General features: G+C 39.8%; 1 protein-coding gene across 7 annotated transcripts in view; it reads right to left on the bottom strand.

Annotated features, from left to right (window-relative positions):
• The window catches only part of nhsl1b (NHS-like 1b), a 107,091-nt gene extending 84,678 nt beyond the window's left edge, over positions 1-22,413 (bottom strand). For 6 of the 7 annotated variants that reach the window (XR_004336221.1, XM_032543201.1, XM_032543197.1 and 3 more), the window contains exon 1: positions 21,852-22,402. Coding sequence is in view for 6 of the 7 variants with exons in the window: in XM_032543201.1 (XP_032399092.1) it covers positions 21,852-22,170 (319 nt within the window). In the remaining variant the exon portion in view is untranslated. Of the gene's footprint in view, positions 1-21,851 lie in introns of all 7 variants that reach the window. The other variant, XM_032543196.1, reaches the window with a different exon arrangement.
• Between the last annotated feature and the right edge of the window lie 1,520 nt (positions 22,414-23,933).

Raw genomic sequence — 23,933 nt, forward strand, 5'->3', positions numbered from 1 at the left:
CACACACACACACACACACACACACACACACACACACACACACACACACAGTTAAATGGGTTTGGTCTGAACTGACACGCAGGAGTGAAAACACTGCCACATGGGCTGCCTTCACACTGCGAGGTGTGTGTGTTTGCGCATGCGTGTGTGTGTGTGTGTGTGTGTGTGTGTTTGCGCATGCGTGAGGCCTTTTCTCACACTCCTCAGCATTTGATGCCAAATTACACTCATTAGCATCACGAGAAAAGTCGACAAGGCCTTCAATCAGACACACAAACACAATTACGGATACTGTGGTGCACACACACAGCTCTGCATAGAGAGAGAAAAACATACATAAATAAGAGTACGACCTCCACTGTCTGGCACCAGTGAGACCACAGAATGAAGCAATCAAGATGTTTGATTGAGCTTAGAAACATTTGATCACGCATATATCCCATGATTCCTGAGTCATAGTCAAACTAAGGGACAGAGGAAGGAGTGACCACAAACCGATATGGACAGGCAATTAAAAGAAAGAAAGAAAGTACAAATTTGTCTAATATCTGACATGAATTCTGGGAGTAACAAGAGTTGCTGCACCAGGAGGCAGCAGTATGTGAATGTGAGCTTGAGCATGTCTTGGTCATGTGTGTCTGGACAGTATCAGAAGAGGGCTGCAACAGAGAAAAGACAGCCAGTGAGTGCTATCAGTAAATGTCAACGCCACCCGGTAGCAGGGCACACAGACCACACATACAACGACAGCAGGGACTGTCTGTGTTGTCTCTCTCAGGGGGTCAGCTCTTGTCAAATGTGACATTCAAGTCTTGGAAATACAACAAGTGAGAGCAATGACGGGGTGTGTGTGTGTGTGTGTGTGTGTGTGTGTATCAATATAGCCCATACTGTATTGTTAGAGTAAGAGTTTCTGAAAACAAAGCTGCATCTGTTCCTGTTACAAAGGGGATATGCTGCCTCAAATCCCACCAGTAGGCCTGCACAATTCGGGGAAAAATATGAATCAAGATTTTTAAGCTTAGAATTTATATCACGATTCTCTGCCACGATTTTTTTCACAAAGTTTACAAGCCTGTAAACATAGAGGCTTCAAAAAAGAGAAGGGAGAGCATTTTTGCGCTTTCTTCTGTGAGTTTTAGTTGCATTTGTGATGCAGTCGGCTCATAAAATTAAATAAGAATCAGTCATAAAAAAAAATGTTGATTTAAAAATAACTTCTTTCAAAATGTAATCGTTAACAGGGTGAATTGAGATCGTGATTTTATCACAAATAATCGTGCAGGCCGACAACAGTCAAGATTAGTTCCTCATAAATTTGTTTTGCCCATTCCTTTGTTCAAAATAATACACATTGTGGGAGTTAGTACTCAATCAGGCTTTATTTATTTGCTCTTTCTTCTGCCTTTTGGGGGGGGGGACTCAGCTTTAGCTAAGCTGTGCCTGAGGAACAGTACAAACGTCCTGTTTGGTCCCATAAAGCAATCAATCACCAAGAATATCTTTATGCCATTAGTCTAGCTAATGTAAAACGCTGCCAGACGCCGAGTGATTCATTGTTACTAATCAGCTCCATGAAGGGCCTTTACAACGTTGACACAATATGCAAACAGTGCAATGAAATAATTAAGTGGGCTACCAAAACAATCAGACTCATAACTTTGCTTCCTAATGTTTACCACAAAAAAAAAAAATCAAGCTCTTCTGTCACTGTTTATGAACAAACTTGACCTGAAATGAAGAGAGAGACAGATTTGCTGGAAGGTGACACAAGATACAGAGAGAAAACAAACATACACTTTATCCTTGTGCATTAGATATATATATACTATTTTTTTTTAATTGACTGGACAGCTGAAGACATGAAAGGGGAGAGGGAGGGGGAATGACATGCAGCAAAGGGCCACAGGTCGGAGTCAATCCCGGGCCCGTTGCGTCAAGGAGTAAACCTCTATATATGGGCACCCGCTCTACCAACTGAGCTATCCGGGCGCCCAGAGGGCATGATATTTATGTCAAGGTATGGTGTTGATACTAAATGATACTAAAGTCTACTGTCATCTCTCTATGTAACCTGATTCCATTGATAGTGTCCCAGTGAGTGCAAACTGTTGTGTGTGTGTGTGTGTGTGTGTACACACACTTGTGACTTATGGTGTTACTACGTTTCAAGCCGACTGCCATGCTTTGAGTGGCTGGTAGACGTGAGCTCATACAATGGGCTTCTGTTTAAGGCTGGGTAATGGGGAGGAGAAATTAAATGAGAAGAGAGAGAGGCTCAAAATGAGAAGTGCAACACCACACATCTATGTAAATTTGCACTTTGAAGTTCAACACATGATTCAAAATACAGTAGAGAAGTCTCTCAGTGTAAAAGGAGAATGAGTTAGAGCTTATTCTTTAGAAAACCCACATTTCTCGGACTGTGCTCACTTTATAGATGCATTTAGAAGTTATATGACTAATTACAGCACTAGCCGATGCCTAACCAAATCAGTGTTTTGAATAAGTTGGCAAAAAAGCTTTTCGCAAAGTATTGGGGTGAAACCTTTAATTGCTCAAACACACATGTGGCAAAACTCAACATCCAAAGCACTACGCCCAAACTTTGGCAGAGGATAGGAAACAATTGGGGTTTAACCCAAACCACAAACCACTCTGTTGCTTCACATCCCTGAAAATAATATGTACCCCAAATTGTGCAAGTCTTGAGCAGAAACAAAGGGATGGGAAAAGGAGGAGTGGAAGAGCAGAACTGCTGGGACCTTGTATGTCACCTCCCTGCTTCTGAAATTGCATCCCCTCCCATCCCTTCCCCAGCCCACAACCACATGAAAGGCCTACTGGGTTGGGTTCCCATATGGTGAGGAGACAAGCGGGTGTGTGTCTTTGTGCGCGTGTTTAGATGGCTTAGCTGGTTAATAGGGCTCCCTTCGACCTAGTGCCCTCAGCCTTAAGAGCCCCACAGACAGCTGTTTTCCTGGAGACACGCACACACAGACACACACCTCCCTGCCCAATTAGGACACCAAGTTATGTTGTTAGTGGCCGTTTACCATAAACTCCCCCGCCCCACTTTTACTTCTCCTTCCTCTCTCCCCACCTTTCTTCAAGCACTAACTCATTTGCTAGGTCATATCACTGAATATAAAAAGATTATTTCATGCCACAAATAGCATAATATGCAACAAAAGAGGAGGTACAAAAAAAATGCTGATGCAGCATTGGGACACATATAGTGTTTTTCCAATAACTGTGAATCAAAAACTTGACCAGAAAATTGCAGTGTCTCAGATCCATTTCCAGACTTTTCAGAACTGTGTAGGAACCCTGTTATTCTCGGGGAACCCTTATCTTATTTATATTCATTGTTTACATATACAGTCAATCCAGCATCAGCCAGAGCGTCCGATGTACATCTCTCACAGTCTGACATGCTTGTTCATCCTGGCACACTGCATTTCAGAAAACTGAACTGTCATGGCTGCACTAAAAGGTGGCTCTAGCTAAAGTGCAATTATCAACCTAGGGTTGCAATTCTCAACCTAGGGTCTTTTTGTGAATGTACCCGAGTCAAACTTTCGATTAAAAGAATAATTAGGACGGAAGCGCAACTTTTAAGATTTACCGTATTTTTGTTTCCAGTTAAAATGGCCTATTGAATGGGAGTGCTAGGGGCAATACTATGATCACATCAAAATCGCTATTTTTAAAACACTAAGAAGGCTCGACATAACATGAAACTTTGCTCAAAGTATCACCAGGGGCTCTACATATGAACTTGAGCATTGAGAACATTGTGTGCGTTACACAGAGTTTACTAAAAAAACAAACAGTTTTGAGCAACTCACTTTAGCAGCTGGTTTTTCTGCTCACCACCATCTTGCCAGTCAAAAAGTGTAGATTTCCAAATGCAACGCAACATGGAGGAGAGTAACGATGGAAAGCTCCTAAAGCTTAGTTCCATATAAATGCACGCATAATTTGGTGTTTTGTCGCTAGTGAAAAACAATATTGACCTTGCAGTTGAAAAAGGAGCCCCATAATAATGACATTTCCTCCTATGGAGTCCAATCATTCACATTTGGAGATCGACACTTTTTGACTGGCAAGATGACGGCGAGTGGAAAAACCAACTGCTAAAGTGAGTTATTCAAAACCTTTTTTAGTAAACTCTGTGTACACAAACAATGTTCTCAATGCTCGAGTTCATGTGTGGAGCCCCTGGTGTTACTTTGTGCAAAGTTTCAAGTTGTGTTGAGCCTTCTTAGTGTTTTAAAATTAGCAATTTTGATGCGTTCACAGTGGTAGTAGTAGTAGTAGTAGTAGTAGTAGTAGTAGTAGTAGCAGCATCACAGTAGTGCCCCCATCACTCCCATTCAAAAGGCCATTTCACCAAAAACGAAAATACGGTAAATCTTAAACAAAAGTTTGACTCGGGTACATTCAGAAAAAGACCCTAGGTTGCATTTTTGCGAGAGTTACGCTGTTAGGCATCAAATTCCTAACTCTCACTCACTTATTCTGTCTTTCATTTCTTCCTTTCTTTTATTGAGCTGTACACAACACTTTTATTTTTCATTTACTTTATCCTCACCTTTTCAGCACTTCCACCTTATTTTCTCATTTCTCTCCCTTCCTCTCCCTGCTCCCTCTCTTTCTATTGAGCTACTTAACTGGGAGTGTTATAGAATAGTCAGCATACTGGGAGGGATCGAGACTGGCCAAAAAGCTGTGCGTGTGTGTGTGATTTTAAGTGTGTAACTGCGTTGGTCTGCCAAAAGGAATTAGGCTCTATTTTCCTCTCTCTGTTGTGTATAGCCCTGTCTGACTTGTCAGCCTCAACAGCCCACAGATGGATACAAAAACACTTTCAGAATAGATGCATAAAAAGAAAGGGAGAGGAGGGAGGGGGCCAAGAAATACCACAGTAAGACTGACAGAGGTTTTGGAAGTTAAGTCAAAGAATGGAAGTGAACAAAAGGCAATCAGTTGAACATTTCAACAGACTGTACGTCTACATATTCTGTGTGAAACCCATAACAACACTTTGCAAGAAATGGCTGATGATATAAACTGGTCTGGCAGAAAATGTTTAATCTACTGTACTTAGTGGCTGGTCCTGTGACTATTACACCTCATTTTTGACAAGCTGGTTTCTCCAAATACACAGTATCCTGATTCAGAGCCATTATATTGATGAACTTAAAATATTAATATTATATGCATCAGAGTTTACCTGGGACATTAGATATATAATAATCAGCAAAGGGCCTACCAGTTATGTTTGTCATTTTAGTCAGTAAAGGTGGTTTGATTAGAAATTAATAAGCATCCGAGCTAAATGAAATTGGCTATTTTGCCAAATGTGAACATGATCCAAGATAAAGCTACAAAATCTGGTTGGAGGTTTCAAAAATCCTCTGACAGGGCTATCTTAAGATGTAACAGCAGAGTCTACTACATTTTCTGCATTGGTGAAAGTTGCCATAGAAATTCTTCTGTCAAACTTAAAAACTTTAATAACCACTACATTAGTCATAGGTTTAGTTCCACAGCTGTGTGTAGGAGTCTAAATGGGTCTATGGAGGAAGGAGGTCACATACAGGTTTGTTCTGTTGCATTACTGTTAAGTCTCTTTACTGTGTTCTCCAGTTTTTATTTTATGTATAAGAGAAGCAGTTGAAGTGATAAAGACGGAAAAAATAAAGACAAAGAGTGGGAGAGGAGATAACAAAAGACTAAATGGAGAAGATAGCAGGACACGGCACAAAGGCCAGATCTATTCATAAATGATTGATAAAAGAGAAAGATTGATGGATTTCTCTTTTCCTCCCAGTCCTTTGGGGATCTGACATTTCCATCCAGACCACTCATCACTGCCTCAGTCTTTACACAACAAAGACAGTCAGTCTCTTCTCCAGACCTCCCGGGTATTGGGGGCCCAGAGGACCTCTGCTCCACCAAGGCCCAGAGCCCTTACTATGCTTATTAACCTGCTTCCAACCTAGTTTTCTTCCAGGACCTTTGGGCCTCTAGAGCTCAATCTTTTCCATCAATCTTTGGAGGTTGGAGTGTTGGGGGGGGGAGTGGATTGGAGGTGAGGCCTCAACAGTAGGAGACGTGGCTGATAGGGTGAATTCAACCCAATTCTAGCAGACAGTAGGGGCACATAGTTGGGGTAATTGAAAGGGGAGGGGGGGACCTTCTTTTATGTGGTGCCGCCTTGTATGCTGCTGTGGGTTAATGGATCAAACGAAGGAGTTATGTTTGAATGTGTGTGTAAAAGAGAGCGAGAGAGAGAGAGAGAGAGAGAGAGAGAGAGAGTTAAAGATGGTTTGGTGCATTAAGTAGAGGGAGACTGATGAGAAGAATCAGTGTTTATAAAGGTGATAGGTCTTAAGAGAAGATATGCATTTGGTTTTTTGTTTAACAGGTCAGGTATTTAGCGACACAGACAATACACAACCAAATAATTATAAACTCATCTGCACATGTACTACAACATTTTTATCTTATGGAAAAAGCCCCACATTTTTTGCTGGAACCATAACTTGGATCGAGTGAATCAAAACAAAAAGGGGCTGGACTAAAATTACAGCCTAAGCACCAGGACTCCATACAATTACGGTGGAAACAGTGCAACATGACACACACAAACGTTGAGTACAGACAAAATGCCTATCGCTCTGAGGTAGGAACCAGATCCTTCACAAACAGCAGTGGATCCAACAGGAGTGAAACTGCCCTCCAACGACCTCAGCCCAGATGATGGCACTGACAGGTGCACAATAGTTATCTGATACACTAGCATCACTGCACAAGACTGTTCATATCCTACAGCTGGAACCGGTGCCCTTTCAGGATGATAATCAACCTGAATAACAACTAATAGGTTACTACATTTATCAGTGTGCATGCATTTCTGGCATTGAAATAAGCTTTAAAGCCTCAATATCTGACATACTGTACAACATCACATATTTATATGAAATCTGTCAATCCATTTTCTTACTTTTACCCATGTGAACGCTGGACACCAACATGTACAGTACCACTATATTATCTCAATTTGAGAGTTAAAATGATTAGACAATAAAAAAATATCCCTAGATTCAGCTTTCCAATTTTATTTTGCCTTATGTGTTGTGATTCTGGGTGTTAATTGGACTATTTGAAGCCATCAGATTTAGCAAATCGTAACAAGCATTTTCCACCATTTTCTGACATGGTGTAGCTACTCAACTATTAATTCATTAAAAAAAATAATAATAATCAGCAGATTAATCAATAATAATAAATAATCATTAGTTTTAGCTTTGGTTATGTTGTTATATTTACTTCTTTATTGTACAGCTCAGATTTACCACATTTTATATTTTTTGCTATTTTGTGACTTGACAGTCTCAATACACTTCCACAGATTCTCTATTACCAGACAAGAAAGGTACAGGCATAACATACCATAATATGGTAACAGGAATTATATTACCACTTTTTCCTCACAAATAGATCTGAGTCTTCAGCTGGGTCCTGTACTGCTGAGCACACACTTCTTGAAGCACAACACATTTGTCTGACAGGTTTTTAATCTAAAAATCTGAATCTTCAGAGCAGCACAAACCTCACCATATGAGACAGACAAAAACTCAGCCAACAGCAGCAGCAGCTAAAAGGCCATGTGGCCATAATTCGTGAGCAGAGCTCACTCAAAACACTTTACTGGAGCTTGGATTAAAATGACTCATTTGGATATTGAAAAAAAAAAAGAATGTCAACATTCACATAAGTTATTATTTATATCCATAATTACATATCTCCACACCCATCTTACTTATAAACCAACAGGTAAGAGAGAGACACACACACACACACACACACACACACACACACACACACACACAAAGTTGTTTCCCACCATGCATTGTCTGTTAAGCTTCTCCTGTTGCCTTCATTACCGGGCAGTAACAGGAATGGGCGTGCAGCCTCCAGCAGGGTTTAAGAGATTAACCATTCTGTAGCCGTATGAAATAATATTCCTTATAATCCCCATCACTGATTCCGAAAATCCTTTCTCACTGTGTGGCATGGGAGGGTCTCTCTAAATGTGCTCTCTTGTTCTTTTGCACATGCACGCACGCACGCACAAAACAGCTGGTGTCTAGAAACACCCTGGCATACTGTGTGTGTGTGTGTGTGTGTGTGTGTGTGTGTGTGTGTGGTGTGTGTGTGTGTGGTGTGTGTGTGTGTGTGTGTGTGTGACTTTACACAAGCATTTAACTATCCGTCAAATAACAGCAGGACCATTAACTATCAGTAAATAGTGATACTACTCTCGTCATAAATACACCGATGTGGCAAAATATTGTTTGCAGAACTGAGGCACAATGTCTCTCGTATTCTCTCATTTCTACTCAACAGCTGTTCTGAAGTGAGGAGTCAAGCTCTTTTGGATGACAGCACATCTGTACATACTTTTGGATTAAAACTGTATTTGTTTCATCACTTGTTTCTGCCACTTTCAGCTACATAGTATCACTATCATTATATATTACATACACACCCACACACACCACCACACACAACACACACACACACCACACACACACCATACATATACATATATATATACATACATACTACATATATACACTATATATATACCACAATATACACATATTATAATATATATACACATCCAATATACACACACTACACATACAATATACATTATATATTAAACAACACCTATAGATACTACTCACACATATATATACATTACACATACATATACATATACACATATATACTACTATAATACACATATATATATCCACACATATATACACACACACACACATATATAGTATTATACACACACATATATTATATATAATTATATAAACACATACATACAATATATGTATCACACACACATATATATATATATATAATATATAATACACACACATATTATATATATATACACACCACACACATATATATATATATATATAATATCATACACATACACACACATATTATACACATCATATATACACACACACACATACATACTATAATACATATATATACTATATAATACAACATATAATACATACTATATATCATATATATATATATACATACATTATATACATATAATACATATAACACACACACACACACACACACACCACACACACACACACACACCACACACACACACAACACACACCCACACACACACACAACACACCCACACACACACACACACACACACACACACACACACACACACAAATAATATACATACATACATACTACATACATACATCACACAACTGGTCAAATGTTTGGGGTCACTTAGAAATTTCCTTGCACTCCTATAGACGGTATACCAGCTCAGATCATTGCATTGTTTTTTTTAACCATGGCAGCAGTTTTTAGATTACATTATGTGTTTAGATAATTGCAAAAGGGATCTCCAATGTTTTCTCGTTTTAAAAAAAAAAAAAGATACCAGATTAGTAAACAGACTGTGGCTTTGGAACACTGGATGAATGGTTGCTGATAATGTGAGGTGAAGATATTGCATTAAAGATCAGCCCCCAACTCAGATCAGCTGGTATTCTGTCTACAATGGAGTGGTATGGAAAGTTGTAAGTGACCCTAAACTTTTGACCGGTAGTATACACACACACACACACACACATCTATGTATCTATATCTATATCTATATATATATGAGAGAAAGAGAGAGAGAAGTGGAAAATGGCATTATGCATCATGACAGAGAGAGATTTAAAAAGACAATTTAAAATTAGATAAAGTACATAAAAAGGGTGGGGAAATATGAGAGAAATAAGACATGGCAAACAACGGGAATAAAAGGCAGAGAAACATATACCATTCCTGAGGCTTAATGTGGGCAGACCAACATGACAGCAAGGTCACTCGACACTACAACTCACACAGACATGAACAGGCCATGTAAATAGTACTTGAGTAGTAGTACTCTGTGTATCACTGATGTATGGAAGTTTTCACCAGGACAAATAAGTTTAAGTGCACACGTGTACATGCACATACACACAAAAATACACACAATGAGGTCTCTGTTAATGAGGCAGACAGCTAGAGCTACTACAGAGGAAGATTCAGTAGTCAACAGGGATTCCTGTGCAGAGTATGTCATACTTCACAGTGACAGACACTTTCTCAGACACACACATACACATGACATGCAGTGATCTGGGGAAACAGAGTAAGATGGATGATGAGCCTAGGATCTGCTTCAGGCAAGACAGGGAGAGACATTATGGCCAATTTGTTTTTAGTGATTAATAGACAAATTAGTAAAGAAAATAAATAGACTCAAACTGTGTGTGTGTGTGTGTGTGTGTGTGTGTGTGTGTGTGTGTGTGTGTGTGTGTGTGTGTGTGTTGCACTTAAAGAAAATGTGCGAGACAGAAAAAGAGACAGAGAGAATAGTGAAACTTAACTTAGATTACTTGATTTTCTGGTATTCTTACATAATGTCACTTCACATAATGAGAATTTAAAAAAGAGTTACACAGCAAGAGAAAGAGCAAGACGGTGAGGGTAGGACAAGGAGAAAACACTATACTGCTGTCAGTCTTTTATTTCATAGGTCTCGTAAGTCTTTGTGACACTACGGTAGATAGAAAGACAGAGACTGACAGGCCGCATGAATGAGTTGGTTGAATCAAGACAGTCTACGCAATTCAATTTTTTATTTTTATGTGACCTTAGAAGGCTGCTTTACCAGCACTCAGTAACCATATTACACAAAGAAATTAAAAATATGTAACTGCTCTTCACAAGAAAATGGGATCACATTCATCTAGGTATCCATGGGGTAACCCTGCACATTGGCATGTCAACCATTTTATTAATGTATTGCAAATTCTCTGTAGTTTGGCACAGAGCTGCCAGTCAAAGTGGAAACAAGCACAACCACATACTGTATTTGTATATGTACATGTGAATTGTATGTGTGCAAGGGAGTTATGCAGTGCGGGGTGGGGTATGGATACACGCACAGTATATATATATATATATATAATAACCTAGGTCACTGTGTTGACAATGGACCCTTTGACCGTTGGCAGGAATGGAGGACAACAGATTGTGTTGCCATTCTCTGACAACAAACACACAAAGGGCAGGGCAGTGACCAAGATAGAAAATAAAGCTTTCTGAAACAAAAACAAGTGCCAGATTTATTCAAAACAAAATTAAGCAAAATTGTATCATTCTTAATAATTATGATGTCCCTCAATATTACCACTAATTGGATTGAAGGCCAAAGTTAAGGATCTTACTTTCAATGTGGCTATTGAAATTTAAAGAGCATTTGTATGGTGCTGGTGGTAATTATTGCCCCACTCTGTCTTTAAAGACTCCCAGCGGCAATGATAAACACAACTCTCGCACAATACCAGTGACATAATACCAGGCCCCCTCCGCTAACATTGCTGATAGTTGGCACACATGTCCGACTGACTCAAATCTGAGACTCTTCCAACACAGATCTTGGGAAATCTGTCTGCCTCAATCACAGCTAAATTAACCTACTTTTTCATTTACTTTACTTTCTCAACTTTCCTATAATGCGCTTTGACAGAACGAGAAGTCTATTTCTAAACAGCCAGTATTACAAGCAACCAAAGAGGAGAACAGCTGGCAGAAGTAGCATAGTCTCGCATTGCCAGACCTTTCTCCACAGCAGCGCGAATGAAGGTTTGCTGATTCCACACAGCATCCCGGGAAAGGAGAACAACATGCTCTGGTTTAATGGCATTTCTTTATACCAATCACAATTGTCTTTGCGTTGTATGCATGTGCTATGTCCTAATCAAATAGATACATTTTATCTTAGTTGTGCAACAGAAAACTCATATTGGACAGATACAGTAGTTGTTCATAGCTTATAGTTGTTTATTCAGCTGACGATAGTGTTGTCTAATGTTACCAATGTTTACATGACTAAGAATATGCTTGAAAAGAGCCAACAAACAGCTGTTTTGAAGGACTTATCTGCCAACACAAATAAAGCCGCAGATCCACCCCAACTTCTCATCTTACCTTGACTGATTTTTTAGAGCAAATATTCAGTATGATCCCACATTAAACTGCTTATTTTATTTAGCAGGGTAAGCCCTGGCTTGCAGGTTTATATTGTGCAGGTCTACTGTAAATTTATATTTCCAGTATGATTTGCTGCCTGTTGGGATAAGAAACCCGCCACATTTCTACATATTTTTATGTGAATCATGAGGATAGACGCAGGATGTACCACGCACTACATTTGTGTGCATGGGCGTGTTAAGTGGCACAAGTGACAGATGTGGCAGAAAATCCCTGTTTATTTTTCCTGACAGGGTCATACAGTCAGAGCGTATCTGTGTGTGTCTGTGTATGCAGTGTGTTTCCAGGCCTTGAGTGCAGTAAAGTGCAGATACGGGATAACAATAGCCTTTATGTTCCTGTAAGATGAGCTCCCACCTGCTGCAGTGTGTCATTCTGTATTGTATGGTTGTGTTTGCCTGTCTGTCTGCCATACACATCACCGCAATATTATACAGGATGTATTCAATCCTAACCTTTGCTGCAATCTAAAGCGGTTGTGTAGCTTTACAGGAGATCCTTTGTTTATTCTGTCAGCTTATGAAACGTCATTGACTATGAAACAGGTTTACTATAGTGCAGTTATGCTGTACAATAACCACCCCTGTTGCACGTCTGTGACATTTATACCAACAGCAAACATGTTTTTTTCCCCCCAAGATCTTTCTTTGAGTGAAAAGGGCATAACAATAGTAACTGCGTGCTACAGCAGGTGCCACTCTGTTGTAGGTTCAATGACTGTCATAAACAGCCAGAACATACAATCACCAGGCTAGAGGAAAAATACTACATACAAGATGCTCTTTTTGTAAAAAAACAGTTCATAAAAATAATACAGATAACGGCTGATAAATTGATAAAATAAATTTTAAAAAAACAAGGCCAGAGGTTCAGTGGGACAAGGATGGGTCACATCCATACAGATACCTACAATTTCTATTGTAAAAATTAAAGAACAAAGCTGCTTGAAACAGCTGGCAAAAAAAAGAGTTAGTTAGTTGTCAATGATGGTGTGACCTAAATTCCAGTCCATCTCACACTAGCTGCATTTGTCACAAAATGGACCAAATGTATCAGTTCTTATTGGATCATTTTGCACCTTGAAATGAATTATAGCAATTCCATTTTGTTTTAACAAGCCTGCTCCAAGTAAATGCAATACACTTCTACAGTCAACGTTTACCACCTTGCTGGCTGCTATGATGCATAGTGTGTCACTTGAAATCTTTTTTTGCATGTAAATCTACACAGAAATCAATTTACCAAGTTCCACACCTAGAGGAAAGACCTGAGTGACCGATAATGGCATGCATTCAATTTGTAATGGTAACCCTAAGCCTTCTATGAAAAACATGGGATTTATTATTGTGTGTGACATACGTTACTCATATATACTATATTGTCTCTCTTTCTCGCACTACAATGCTTTATCTACAGGCAGTTGCAGACTGCAGCTTCCCTACTTAGCCCTCCTGGCTTCACTGTAATTCAAACAATGACATGAAAAATAATAGACACCAACAACATCCTTGCCGTTTCCTTCACCTGTTGAGTGGATCAGATATCTGTAGGGTAGCACATATTATTCTACACATTAACAACATTTTACTAAGGAAATTGGGCTACTGTGAAGTATGCAAATACATTAATTTAAGAGAAATGTATAAAGCAAGACAAAAACTGATTATAGGAGAGGAAGATAAAGGACGAGCTGGGGCATTGTGTTGCTTGTGGTCAGCGTGGCAGTGTGAGGGCGGACATCAAAGGGCAGAGGATGGACAGATGAGCTAGGAAAGGTCTGGAAGCCATATGAAACAACAGGAAGAGAGAAAGGGAAAGAAATATAGGACAGGGAGTAAGAGAGAGGGGAGAGAGGAAGAGACTTTAAAACAGAGGAAGGAGGGAGGGAAGGCTGAGGTGAAAAGGATGAGTGTGTGACAATGGAATATGCTGAAACATCATGTCACATCTGTTCACAGACTCACATAAACAGTTGAACACACTCAGTTCAAGCTGTGAAAATGTTTTGTCAGATGTTATATTAGAATATACAATCTCCCTAAACACATTTTTTTAACTAAGCAGAAGACAGGCTCATCTGTTCTCTCAGATTTTACCTAAGCTCTGCTGTCAGTTTAGGCCTGCACGATTCGGGAAAAAATATGAATCCCAATTACATATGAATCACAATTCTATTAGCTTAGAATTCATATCACAATTCTCAGCCACAATTTTTCATGATAAACTGTAATGTTTATTGTACATATGAACCATGGCAAAACCAAACAAATTGGCAGTACCAAACTGATTTGTTTTTGCCACCTATAGCACATTGCTCATCACCACAAGCCTGTAAACACAGAGGCTTCCATGCAGAGAAGGGAGAGCATTGCAGTGCTTGGGAGCACTGTAAAACTTATTCTAAATAGTTTATTTATAGTTTAAAACTCACAGAAGAGAGTAGTAGTGTTTGTGATGCAGTCGGCTCGTGAATTTTAAAAATGTAATTGTGCACAGGGTGAATCAAGATCGCGATTTTATAATGACTAATCGTGCGGGCCTATGTCAGTTTAGCTCTTGTTTGGCTCTCCATGGGAAATACAATTGGACCTGAACATCTGGCTATTTTGATAAAACAATAGTTGTGTAAAGTCTGGAACACGGCCTTGACTTGAACTCTGTGACTGCACTCTGCACCGTTCAACATGTACAGTAATGAAATAAATATGTTGTAATGCAGCCAATAAAAAACCCGTAAGCAAAAACAAATGTACACGTACATTATATAATTGCAGATTTCTACAGGTTGTACCACACATTATGTAGAAAATTTATAAATAACTCAAAATTAATTTAGCCCTGGTAAATTTAACAGTTTTGAGAAAAAGTATGTGATTTGTGCAAAAAGGGGTTTCGCTGGTGGTTAAGCCAGAGAGAGAGTAGAAGGGCCCGTTGAATTCAAATCAACAACTTAATTAATCCCACAAGCGGCAATTTGATAGCTGCTGTACCAACAGTGTGTTGAAGAAGATAAATTGGTTATATGGTAGGTGTCTCATTAATTGTCAATAATTTAATCTTTTTTTCTTTTCTTTTTTAAGTGTGTTTGTGAGCATATAAATGCATCTACAAATGTATAACCATCCAGGAGACGGAGGGGTATCTCTGGATCCTCCAAGCAGAAGTCACCACAGTGGGAGTTAAATCAGGTCTCCCAGGTTTTTTGCAAGTCAGAACTAAACTAACAATTCATACTACTATGTGCAAAACAACCCATGAAATAGAGATTACTAAACCATGAATTAATTATGTGAAAAATTACTTAGTGTCATCATCTAAAGCTAGCAGAAATAATTGATAAAATTAGTGATAGACCAATTTTATCGGACGGCCGATATATCAGGCCAATATTTGCGTTTTTACGTGTATTGGCATCAGCCGATACACTGCTGCTGCGTTTGACAATAGTTTTCTCCAGCCATTATTTACAGACAGGCGTCCACAGGCCGCTCTGTGTTGCTGGAGACACTGCAGTTCACGTGCAGACCATGAACTGGCCCTCCACCACTACCACCATGTCTTAAATTACAAATAAGGCACTTTATTTCAATGGCTACTTTTCAGGTTTAAATTATTTAAATGTGACCTGACGATATCTGTCTCATAATGTCAACAAGCAATGTCTCATCAAGGCTGTGTTGTAGATGTTTATGAAAGCCTTTTACCCTTGCACAGTTAACTCTATGCAGTGCACCCATCCATATGATGCACATTGCACACATAATTGGGTGATATGAATGTAAGATGATTGCAGAAGTAACACTGCTCTGTTTTTATTACAAAACCAATCCAGTGTGGCAGGGTTTACATTTCTATGATGTAAACTGAGGGAGCAAAAGCAGTATTGGTTTCAAAGATTGGGCCAAGAAAATCGGCAGCGCGTACGGGTCATCGGCTAAGGTTGATGAAAAAAAATTGAAAACGGTATCGGCACTAAAAGATCCAAATCGGTCGATCCCTAGATAAATCACACTTGCATATACCACAGAGTGATCTGGTATTCACTGACTTCCTAGCAGTCGCCCAGGCTTAACAACCCTGCTCAAACCAGGGCTTACACAGACACACACAAAATGTAGCCATTTTCTTATCAACTGCACTGTCTTTTACAATCAAGAGCAAATTAGTCCCTGACAGATTTAGTTTTATTAAGCCAAGGAACTGTAGGACAGAGCTGAGCAGAGACAGCTGGAGTCAGAACATTACATGTGATGATCAACAAGTATCTTGTGGGTTAGGGTTAGGAAGGAAATGCCCGTGTATAAATACAAGAAGACAAATGCGCAAGAGAAGTTCAGGAAAAACATTAATTTCTCCCTCATCACTCCTTACAAGTCCTTTGTGCCCTAGCCAAGGCTTTGCCTAACTCTTGGGCAGTCTGCATAGAGGCGTGAGAGAGGGCGGCTTTATGTATACACACACATATACACATTCCAAGCCAGATGCAGTTCAATGGGAATAACCCTCCATTTCTTAGAATGCTACAGCCCTTTCCCCACTCTCTTACTTTTTTTCCCTCTCTTTCTCTGTCACCCCCATCCCGTTTCTTTTGTTCCTCATGGGCCCAGGTCGACCTCTAGAACCAGGCCAGGCTACCCTCGCTGGAACAAGTCCGGTGGGAACTGACTTGTGGATTCTGGCTGCATAATGACTGCTCTCTATCTGTGAATGGAAGGGACCATGACGGGCTTGAGTGAACAGTGACTAGTAGAGGGAATTCAGGTGGGATAAACAGGGTGTGTGTGTGTTAAACAGAATAAACAGCAATTAGTTTATTTAGGCATTACTGTGCCTTGTTATTTGTCATGTGATAAGGAACCCAACTTGGATCTCAAGCTGTTGGCGTTAGTCATTACTGAGTAGCACTGTTTATGCACAAACAGTCATTGCCAGTGTGGTGCCAGCCTAAACCAAAATATGTCCATCAATAGACAGGCCAATTGTGTACGTTTCTCCACACACACACCACACACACACACACACACACACACACACACACACACAACACACACACACACACACACACACACACACACACACACACACACACACACACACACACACACACACCACCCACACACACACACACACACACACACACACACACACACACACCACACACCACACACACCCCACACCACCACAAAGTACTTGAACATGGCAACGCACACTGAAGATGATGGCTGCTACAGATGAAAAAAGATTGGGGAAAGACATGCATCTATTAATAACTTAGGGATGGGGGGAGGAATGTACAGGCAGTTTGCATGCGTGTCTAAAGTATGACTGACTGTGGACATTAGCATGTCAGCTGGAAGCAGTTTGTCTTTTTTTGCGTGCGTGTGTGTAGGTAACTAGTGCGCACATGTATCTGACAGGGATGCCCTAAGTCTCTTCTAACTCCAATTAACCTTCACTAGTTCAACCTACTTTCAACATTAAAATAGCTTACTCCCTATTCAACCCAGTGCTATATTTGGCAGATGAAACATAGTGTGTATTATTTAGGGACACACTTCATTTAAAAGTCAAAGTTGTTACATGCCAGCAGGTAAGGCTAAGAAGTCCTCCATTAAAAATCCATTTAAATGGTGCAATTTTGGGCTGTCCCAAACAAAAGTTGACAATCATGAGAGAACAGTGGTGAAATCTTTGGATGTCAATCAAAAGCCGTCTTAGAGCGCATTGTTTGGCAACCAAAAAACGGCTGCATCAAAATCATGGCCAGTATGAAAAAAAAGTCCCTCTGTGTAACTGTTGCTAACGGAAGCATGGTAGGTGTAATAACATAACTACCTTGGTGTAACAGCACACATCACTCATCAACGACAACTGGCAATGCACTCATTCCCTTTGGACATGTTAAAAACAGAAGAATAGCATCCGCTAGCCAAGTCCTTGAAGTTGCAAATGAGTGGGCCATAACAGGGAGAGGTGGCAAAAGCTGAGTGAGATGCTGAAGGATGGAGAACCTGCACCCCAGGCCTCTGGGGAAAAAGTGGAGCCAAAGCCACCAAAGAGGAAGATGGCCCTCCCACTGATGGAATCAGAGTCAGAGTCTGATGATGAGGTGCTCTCCACAGATAAAACTCTGGAAAGGTACAAGTATGGCTGCACAATTAATCAAATTTTTATCACAATCACAATTTTGGCTTGCCATGATCAAATTTGCGTGATTGAGCAATATTTTAAATGCATCATTCCGGTCACAGAATGTTCTGTATCAAAGTTTTTTTTTTTCCCCACAAAGTCAATCTCGCACCCCATAAACCACTGTCTGATCACGTGCCACCATGAGCCAATCAGAGTTGTTCCCTGCACCGCGTAGCTTAGGTAACGTTTAGACTGCAGGCAAAAGTGGCCCAAATCCATTTTTGGGGGGTCAAGTGACCAAGTCAGACTTTTCTAGAAGTAGTATGAACACTTAAATCTAGCCCAGATCTGATTTTTTCAAATCAGATTCAGGTCACTTCCATATGAAATTAAAGGAGAATTCCTTTCTATTCCAACACAAAGCTCTGTTTGCAAATTCGGAGTGCTGTCAGTAGAGAGAAAAACAAAAACAATCGGTAGTGCCTACACCATGTAATGCTCCTATTAGAGTTAGTACCCAACAGGCTTAAACAGGGCAAGTTTTAAACGTGTGTTTTTAGCCTCTTAACATGTTCAAAATGTCATTAAAAGTACCTTCCCATGTGAAGTGATTCCTTCCGAGTGAACACAGCATGGCAACTGCAGATGCAGGAGACCCATCAACAGAACCTGAACCCCCTTCCTTTAACGTTGCCGGTGTGAAAGTATTTTGGCTTTCCAGTGAGTTATGGTGACAACAATTGCAAGCTCTGTTATGTGCATGTGAGACACTTAATTGTTCAGAGGAGACTATGGACATGGCTGTTTTATTGTTTTTGTTTGTTTTGTTGTGAACTGAATGTCATCTTCTGTGATAAGACTCCAGTTACAAAAGAGAAATTAGATGGCAGGTTATTTTGCGTAAGTTTTCAATCGATTGAAGACATAAGTTTGTTATTTTATGTTGTTAATAAATGTTTTAAATTTGAGAATGTAGTGTGGTACATTGCAAACAAAAGTCAGATATTATATTGCATAAAAGTCTAGTCTAAATATGGCATAGCAACTTGTGCTTTAAAAAATATAAATGTAAAAAAAAAAAAAGAACGAGAATCGAATCGTGTCATAAACTACTCAGGATATTGTATAAGTCAGCCATAGCTGAGGTGGCCTGCAGCAGAAACCCAAATCAGCTAAACTACACTTTATTTAAACTCTTGACTTGGAGAGAATGACCTCTGACCTGCTGCCCTGGACTTCAGCACAATTGGATTAACAGTGGCATGAGACAGTCAAAATACACAGAGAGAGGAAGATCCCATTTGCCATCATGTCCCCATTTAAACTGCGGGATGATTACTATGACTGCATCAGGCAGATAAACAGCAAGACGAATCACTACACACTAACACGCTTACTTCTTCCTTTCCTCAATGTCAGTCCCCCAGCATATAGGGGCCCCTCACCGGTAATTTGATCTATCTCAGACCTGAGGTCAGAGTAGGAATTCTAACCCACAGTAGTTAAAGACAAAAAGGAGTGACCGGTCACAGTTAAATGTTTTCATGCAAACTATAAGATTATGATGATTATCTAATACATTCCTTTAGGCCTAGTCAAAGACTGTAAAGGTGATATGACATGTGGTCTCATCAAATTTGAGGTTAAAACCTATGATACACATTCCATACAAAAAGCACTGAGGTGTGTGTGTCTAAAAGGAGGCTGCAAAACACTATTACATGGATGCTTTGTTTTGGCATTAGACATTAACATTCATTCAAACACCCATTCAAAAAACCTCTACCAGCTGTTCTGTATTATGATGCATTCAAATCCTGGGGTAAAGTGCTTCAAGGGCATTTTTAAAGACAGGTGTGCTTATGTGGAAAAACCTGAGAGTCAAGCATACATGCCTTTGTTGTAATGAATCTGAAGCCACTGCTTATGTACACCCAGCGCTGGCCTTAGGGCTATGTAGGAGCTGGCAACTACAGATTGCTAAGTAACACACTACATTCCAGTCTACTCTCTCACACCTTGTCATCAGCTGCTAGCCTACAACTCCAAAGTTTTAAAAAGGAACTCCCAGTCCCACCAAGGTCAGAATCAACACTTTAACAGGTGTAGATAACAGAAACAGTCCAGTCATGCAATAACACAGGGGATTAGTTAAATGTCTGGAAGCTGTCACGTAGCAGGGAGTCACCCACTAAACACGGCTTGATGAAGTATCAGCTTCTGTCTGTGTGTGTGTGTATATTCAATCCAATGCTCATCATGCATCACATACATATGCATCTGGGAACTGTCTGCTCAGCTTGTCATTTCCCTGCAACCAGTTTTTGAATCAGTGTGTGTGTGTGTGTGTGTGTGTGTGTGTGTGTGTGTGTGTGTGTGTTTTTGAGAGAGAGTGAGAGAGACCAAAGGCTGGGTGAATAGATAGGAGGAGTAAAAAAAAAGAGACCAAAACAAGGACTGATTCTGACTCAGAACTTAAATCCTCCTCTGTCACCAATGTTCAGAGGAATTTGGGTTTGTCTTTTCTTTTGAATCTGACTTTGCAACATATTTCAAAGGCAAATTAGATCAACAAAGAAGCCATGCAGGGAGTTAATGGGAAACACAATCCCTTAACTACTATGTTTAATCAACAGAACCACATAACAACCCATTAAATAGGAAGCAGTGGAATAAAGTAGCAGATATTTACTCACTCAAAGGCCCTACTACAGGTCTGTATCAGAGCAAACAAAAGGGCAGGCCTATCTCGTAATCTTTACGTAGCTAGCACCATAGTCTGAGTTACTATATAACCACTGTGGGTGAGACAACAGGTAGCTTTACAAGGGCAGCAAAACAAATCACAAATTGCAAAAGTAAACAAGCTGCAGCAAAGGGAATTGATTTTCTATTTATCTTAGAGTTGACCAACTATGTTTTCATGCATAAAACAGGAGGAAGAAATGGGGAAAAGGGTTGTAAGGCCTTCTGTGATCTTGGTGTCCTTTGAAGACCTGAACACAGATGGTGAGTCCGTTGAGAGGAAATCCATCATTTCTGACGGGACTCAACACCCCTATTAACATAAGTTTGAATCATGACAAATACAGCCATGTGTCACCAGTCACTCCTCCCTGGTTCTTTCAATGGAAATGTAACAGTCACCTTGGACCTGACCAGCATCTCTTCACACAAATGATTATGTCATTATGACAGAGCAGCAAAAGTTATTAAAAAAAAAAAAAAAAAAAGGACAAACAACTCCAGATTCAAAGTCAGACATCTCAAATGAAAACGTATTTTTTATATTTTATCTATTTCTGTCTGGAATTAATCAACATCCATCTGTAGAGAGAATTCATGGTAGAGAGGTATCTTTTTGCCATATATTCATAACATACATATGGGTCCTAACTAGAAGATTATAGTGACTCCTCTGATATAGCCACTATATTACTACAGTAACGTACTGCTATTGGGTCAGGATATTCAAGATACAACGTTACCCTAGCTCTCACACTGCACACTAACAGTTATCAACAAGTCAACCACTGCAAACTTACGGATTTTGATTTTCTTGGGATCAAACTTGCGGACTTCACCCTGCAGCCTTTGCAGCCGCCCCTGAATCCTGCAAGACCTCCTGAACACCATCCCAGCCTCCATCTCGATGCCCAGGAAGATGTCGCTGGCATGTCGAGAAAGGTCGGAAAGTTGGTGAATTATGTTGGTCAATGTATGACAGCCAACCTCATCCAATGACGAGAACAACACGGGTTTTCGCAGTTTGCGTTTCCTTGTTTCTTCCCTTGGTATCCAGCCATCCCTCGCCGATAACCTACAAACACGCCGCGGCTCAATGCTCCTCTGATGAAAGGGCATAATTATTTCATACCAATAACTCCAGCGGGACCGAAAACTGTTCACGCAAAAAAACTCACAGCTTTAAAACAAATCCAAGACGCTTCGTCATTTGGCTGCTATTTTTTGCGAGGCAGTATAATCCCTTAGTCCCGCCATATTTTAGTTTTTCAAAACATGGGACTTTGTGCTGTTGTACACTGGAGACGTTGCCTCCCAAAGTCTATTCAAATTCAACCAGACAGAGTGCAAGCTGGAGAGAAAAGAAAAAAAAACATGGAAAAGTCGGTAAAAGTACTAATAAAAACCCGGAAAATACTCAAACCACCTGTAGCAACTGGAAACGGAGCCATTTACAGAGGAGCCTTTACCTGCCTCCCTTCGAAGTCAGTACAGCGGTCGGCTGGAAAACCCGGACCGGGTCTTCTCCAAACGCAACCGGTGGGAGTGAGCTAAGGCGATCAACAAATAGAGAATTTAGAAGAAATAACAGTGTGAAGCTAACGTCACTGTTTCATTAATGCTCAGTATCAAATAACCATTCCGTTATCCTTGTTTTATAGCATTTCGTATAATTTGGGTGATGAAAGATATTACCTACCTTTACATTCATTCAGTTGTATAACATTTAAGTAACATTGCCAAAAAGAGTATAAATTTAAGGTAGGCCTAATGTTAGCTAATAGGTTGGAGGAAGTTAATGGTTACCACTAGGTCTTTTTCACATGACATTGCCTAGCTAGCTAATAACTTCAGAGTAACGTTAGGCCTAGCTCGCTTAGGCCTACTACGCAAATGTTGACTGAACCCAGAAAACCAAACGCTAACAATAACTTTTTTGGAGATAGTTATCCTTTGGAGTTTTTTAATAAAAACTAATCAAATTGAGAAATAATGACGTTAAAATTAAATTACCTGTTATTGGTGTAATGATGAGACTGTTTCTTTTTTTAAATCCCCATAAGCTAACCTAGCGTTGGCAAAAGTTAGCGTTACAGTGTAGTTTGAGTAAATAATGCTAACATAAGCTAGCTAGGTTGAGAGTTCAAACTGTCAAACTGTGAGTTCAGCTAACATATCATGTAGCTAACGTTACAGCTAACCGCGGAGTGTGGGCATTGTTATCTGGTGACTCTTGAACTGATATTTTAACATAGTATTTTATTATTGAATGATCCACAAAACACCCAAATTAAGCTAGCAAAAACAAATTTTCATTTTAAACAAAGGATATGTTAGCTCATACCTTTTGAAATAACCCTGGACAACACATACTCTAAACGTGTGTGTGTGTCAGTCATGTTTATCCAGGCCCTGTGTGCAGTCTACCGCCTGGCATTCCAACCATCGGTCTTTAAATTCCAAAGAGCAAACTCTCAATAGCATAGTTTTTACCCAGCTCAGCTTTAAACCCGTATACATGGATTATTTGTAAAGTCTGACAAACAATGTCCATTTGGGAAAATGTATCTCTTTTACTGTGCCACCGGTGTCTTTAGACACGCAGCACGGTGACTCTATGTGACATTAAATCCATGCTAAAAGTACTTCTACTATCAATGTTTTCTCATTACTCAACAACTCTTCTACTTCACTCAGCACAAAATGTGTTAAGAGAGCAGCAGGAGGATGACACATTCACCACCAGTGGAAAAAGGAACTAGCCAGTACTCTATTTTTGTTCCAAGGCCATTTTCAGTGTCCTTACATTCCTAACATTGTCTCATTCTTTTTAAATGTAACCTTGTTAAGCTAAAAGTGGTCTTCCACTTAGTAGCTTGTTG

The sequence above is a fragment of the Etheostoma spectabile genome, chromosome 18 (genome assembly GCF_008692095.1).
Source record: "Etheostoma spectabile isolate EspeVRDwgs_2016 chromosome 18, UIUC_Espe_1.0, whole genome shotgun sequence".
Lineage (NCBI taxonomy): Eukaryota > Metazoa > Chordata > Actinopteri > Perciformes > Percidae > Etheostoma > Etheostoma spectabile.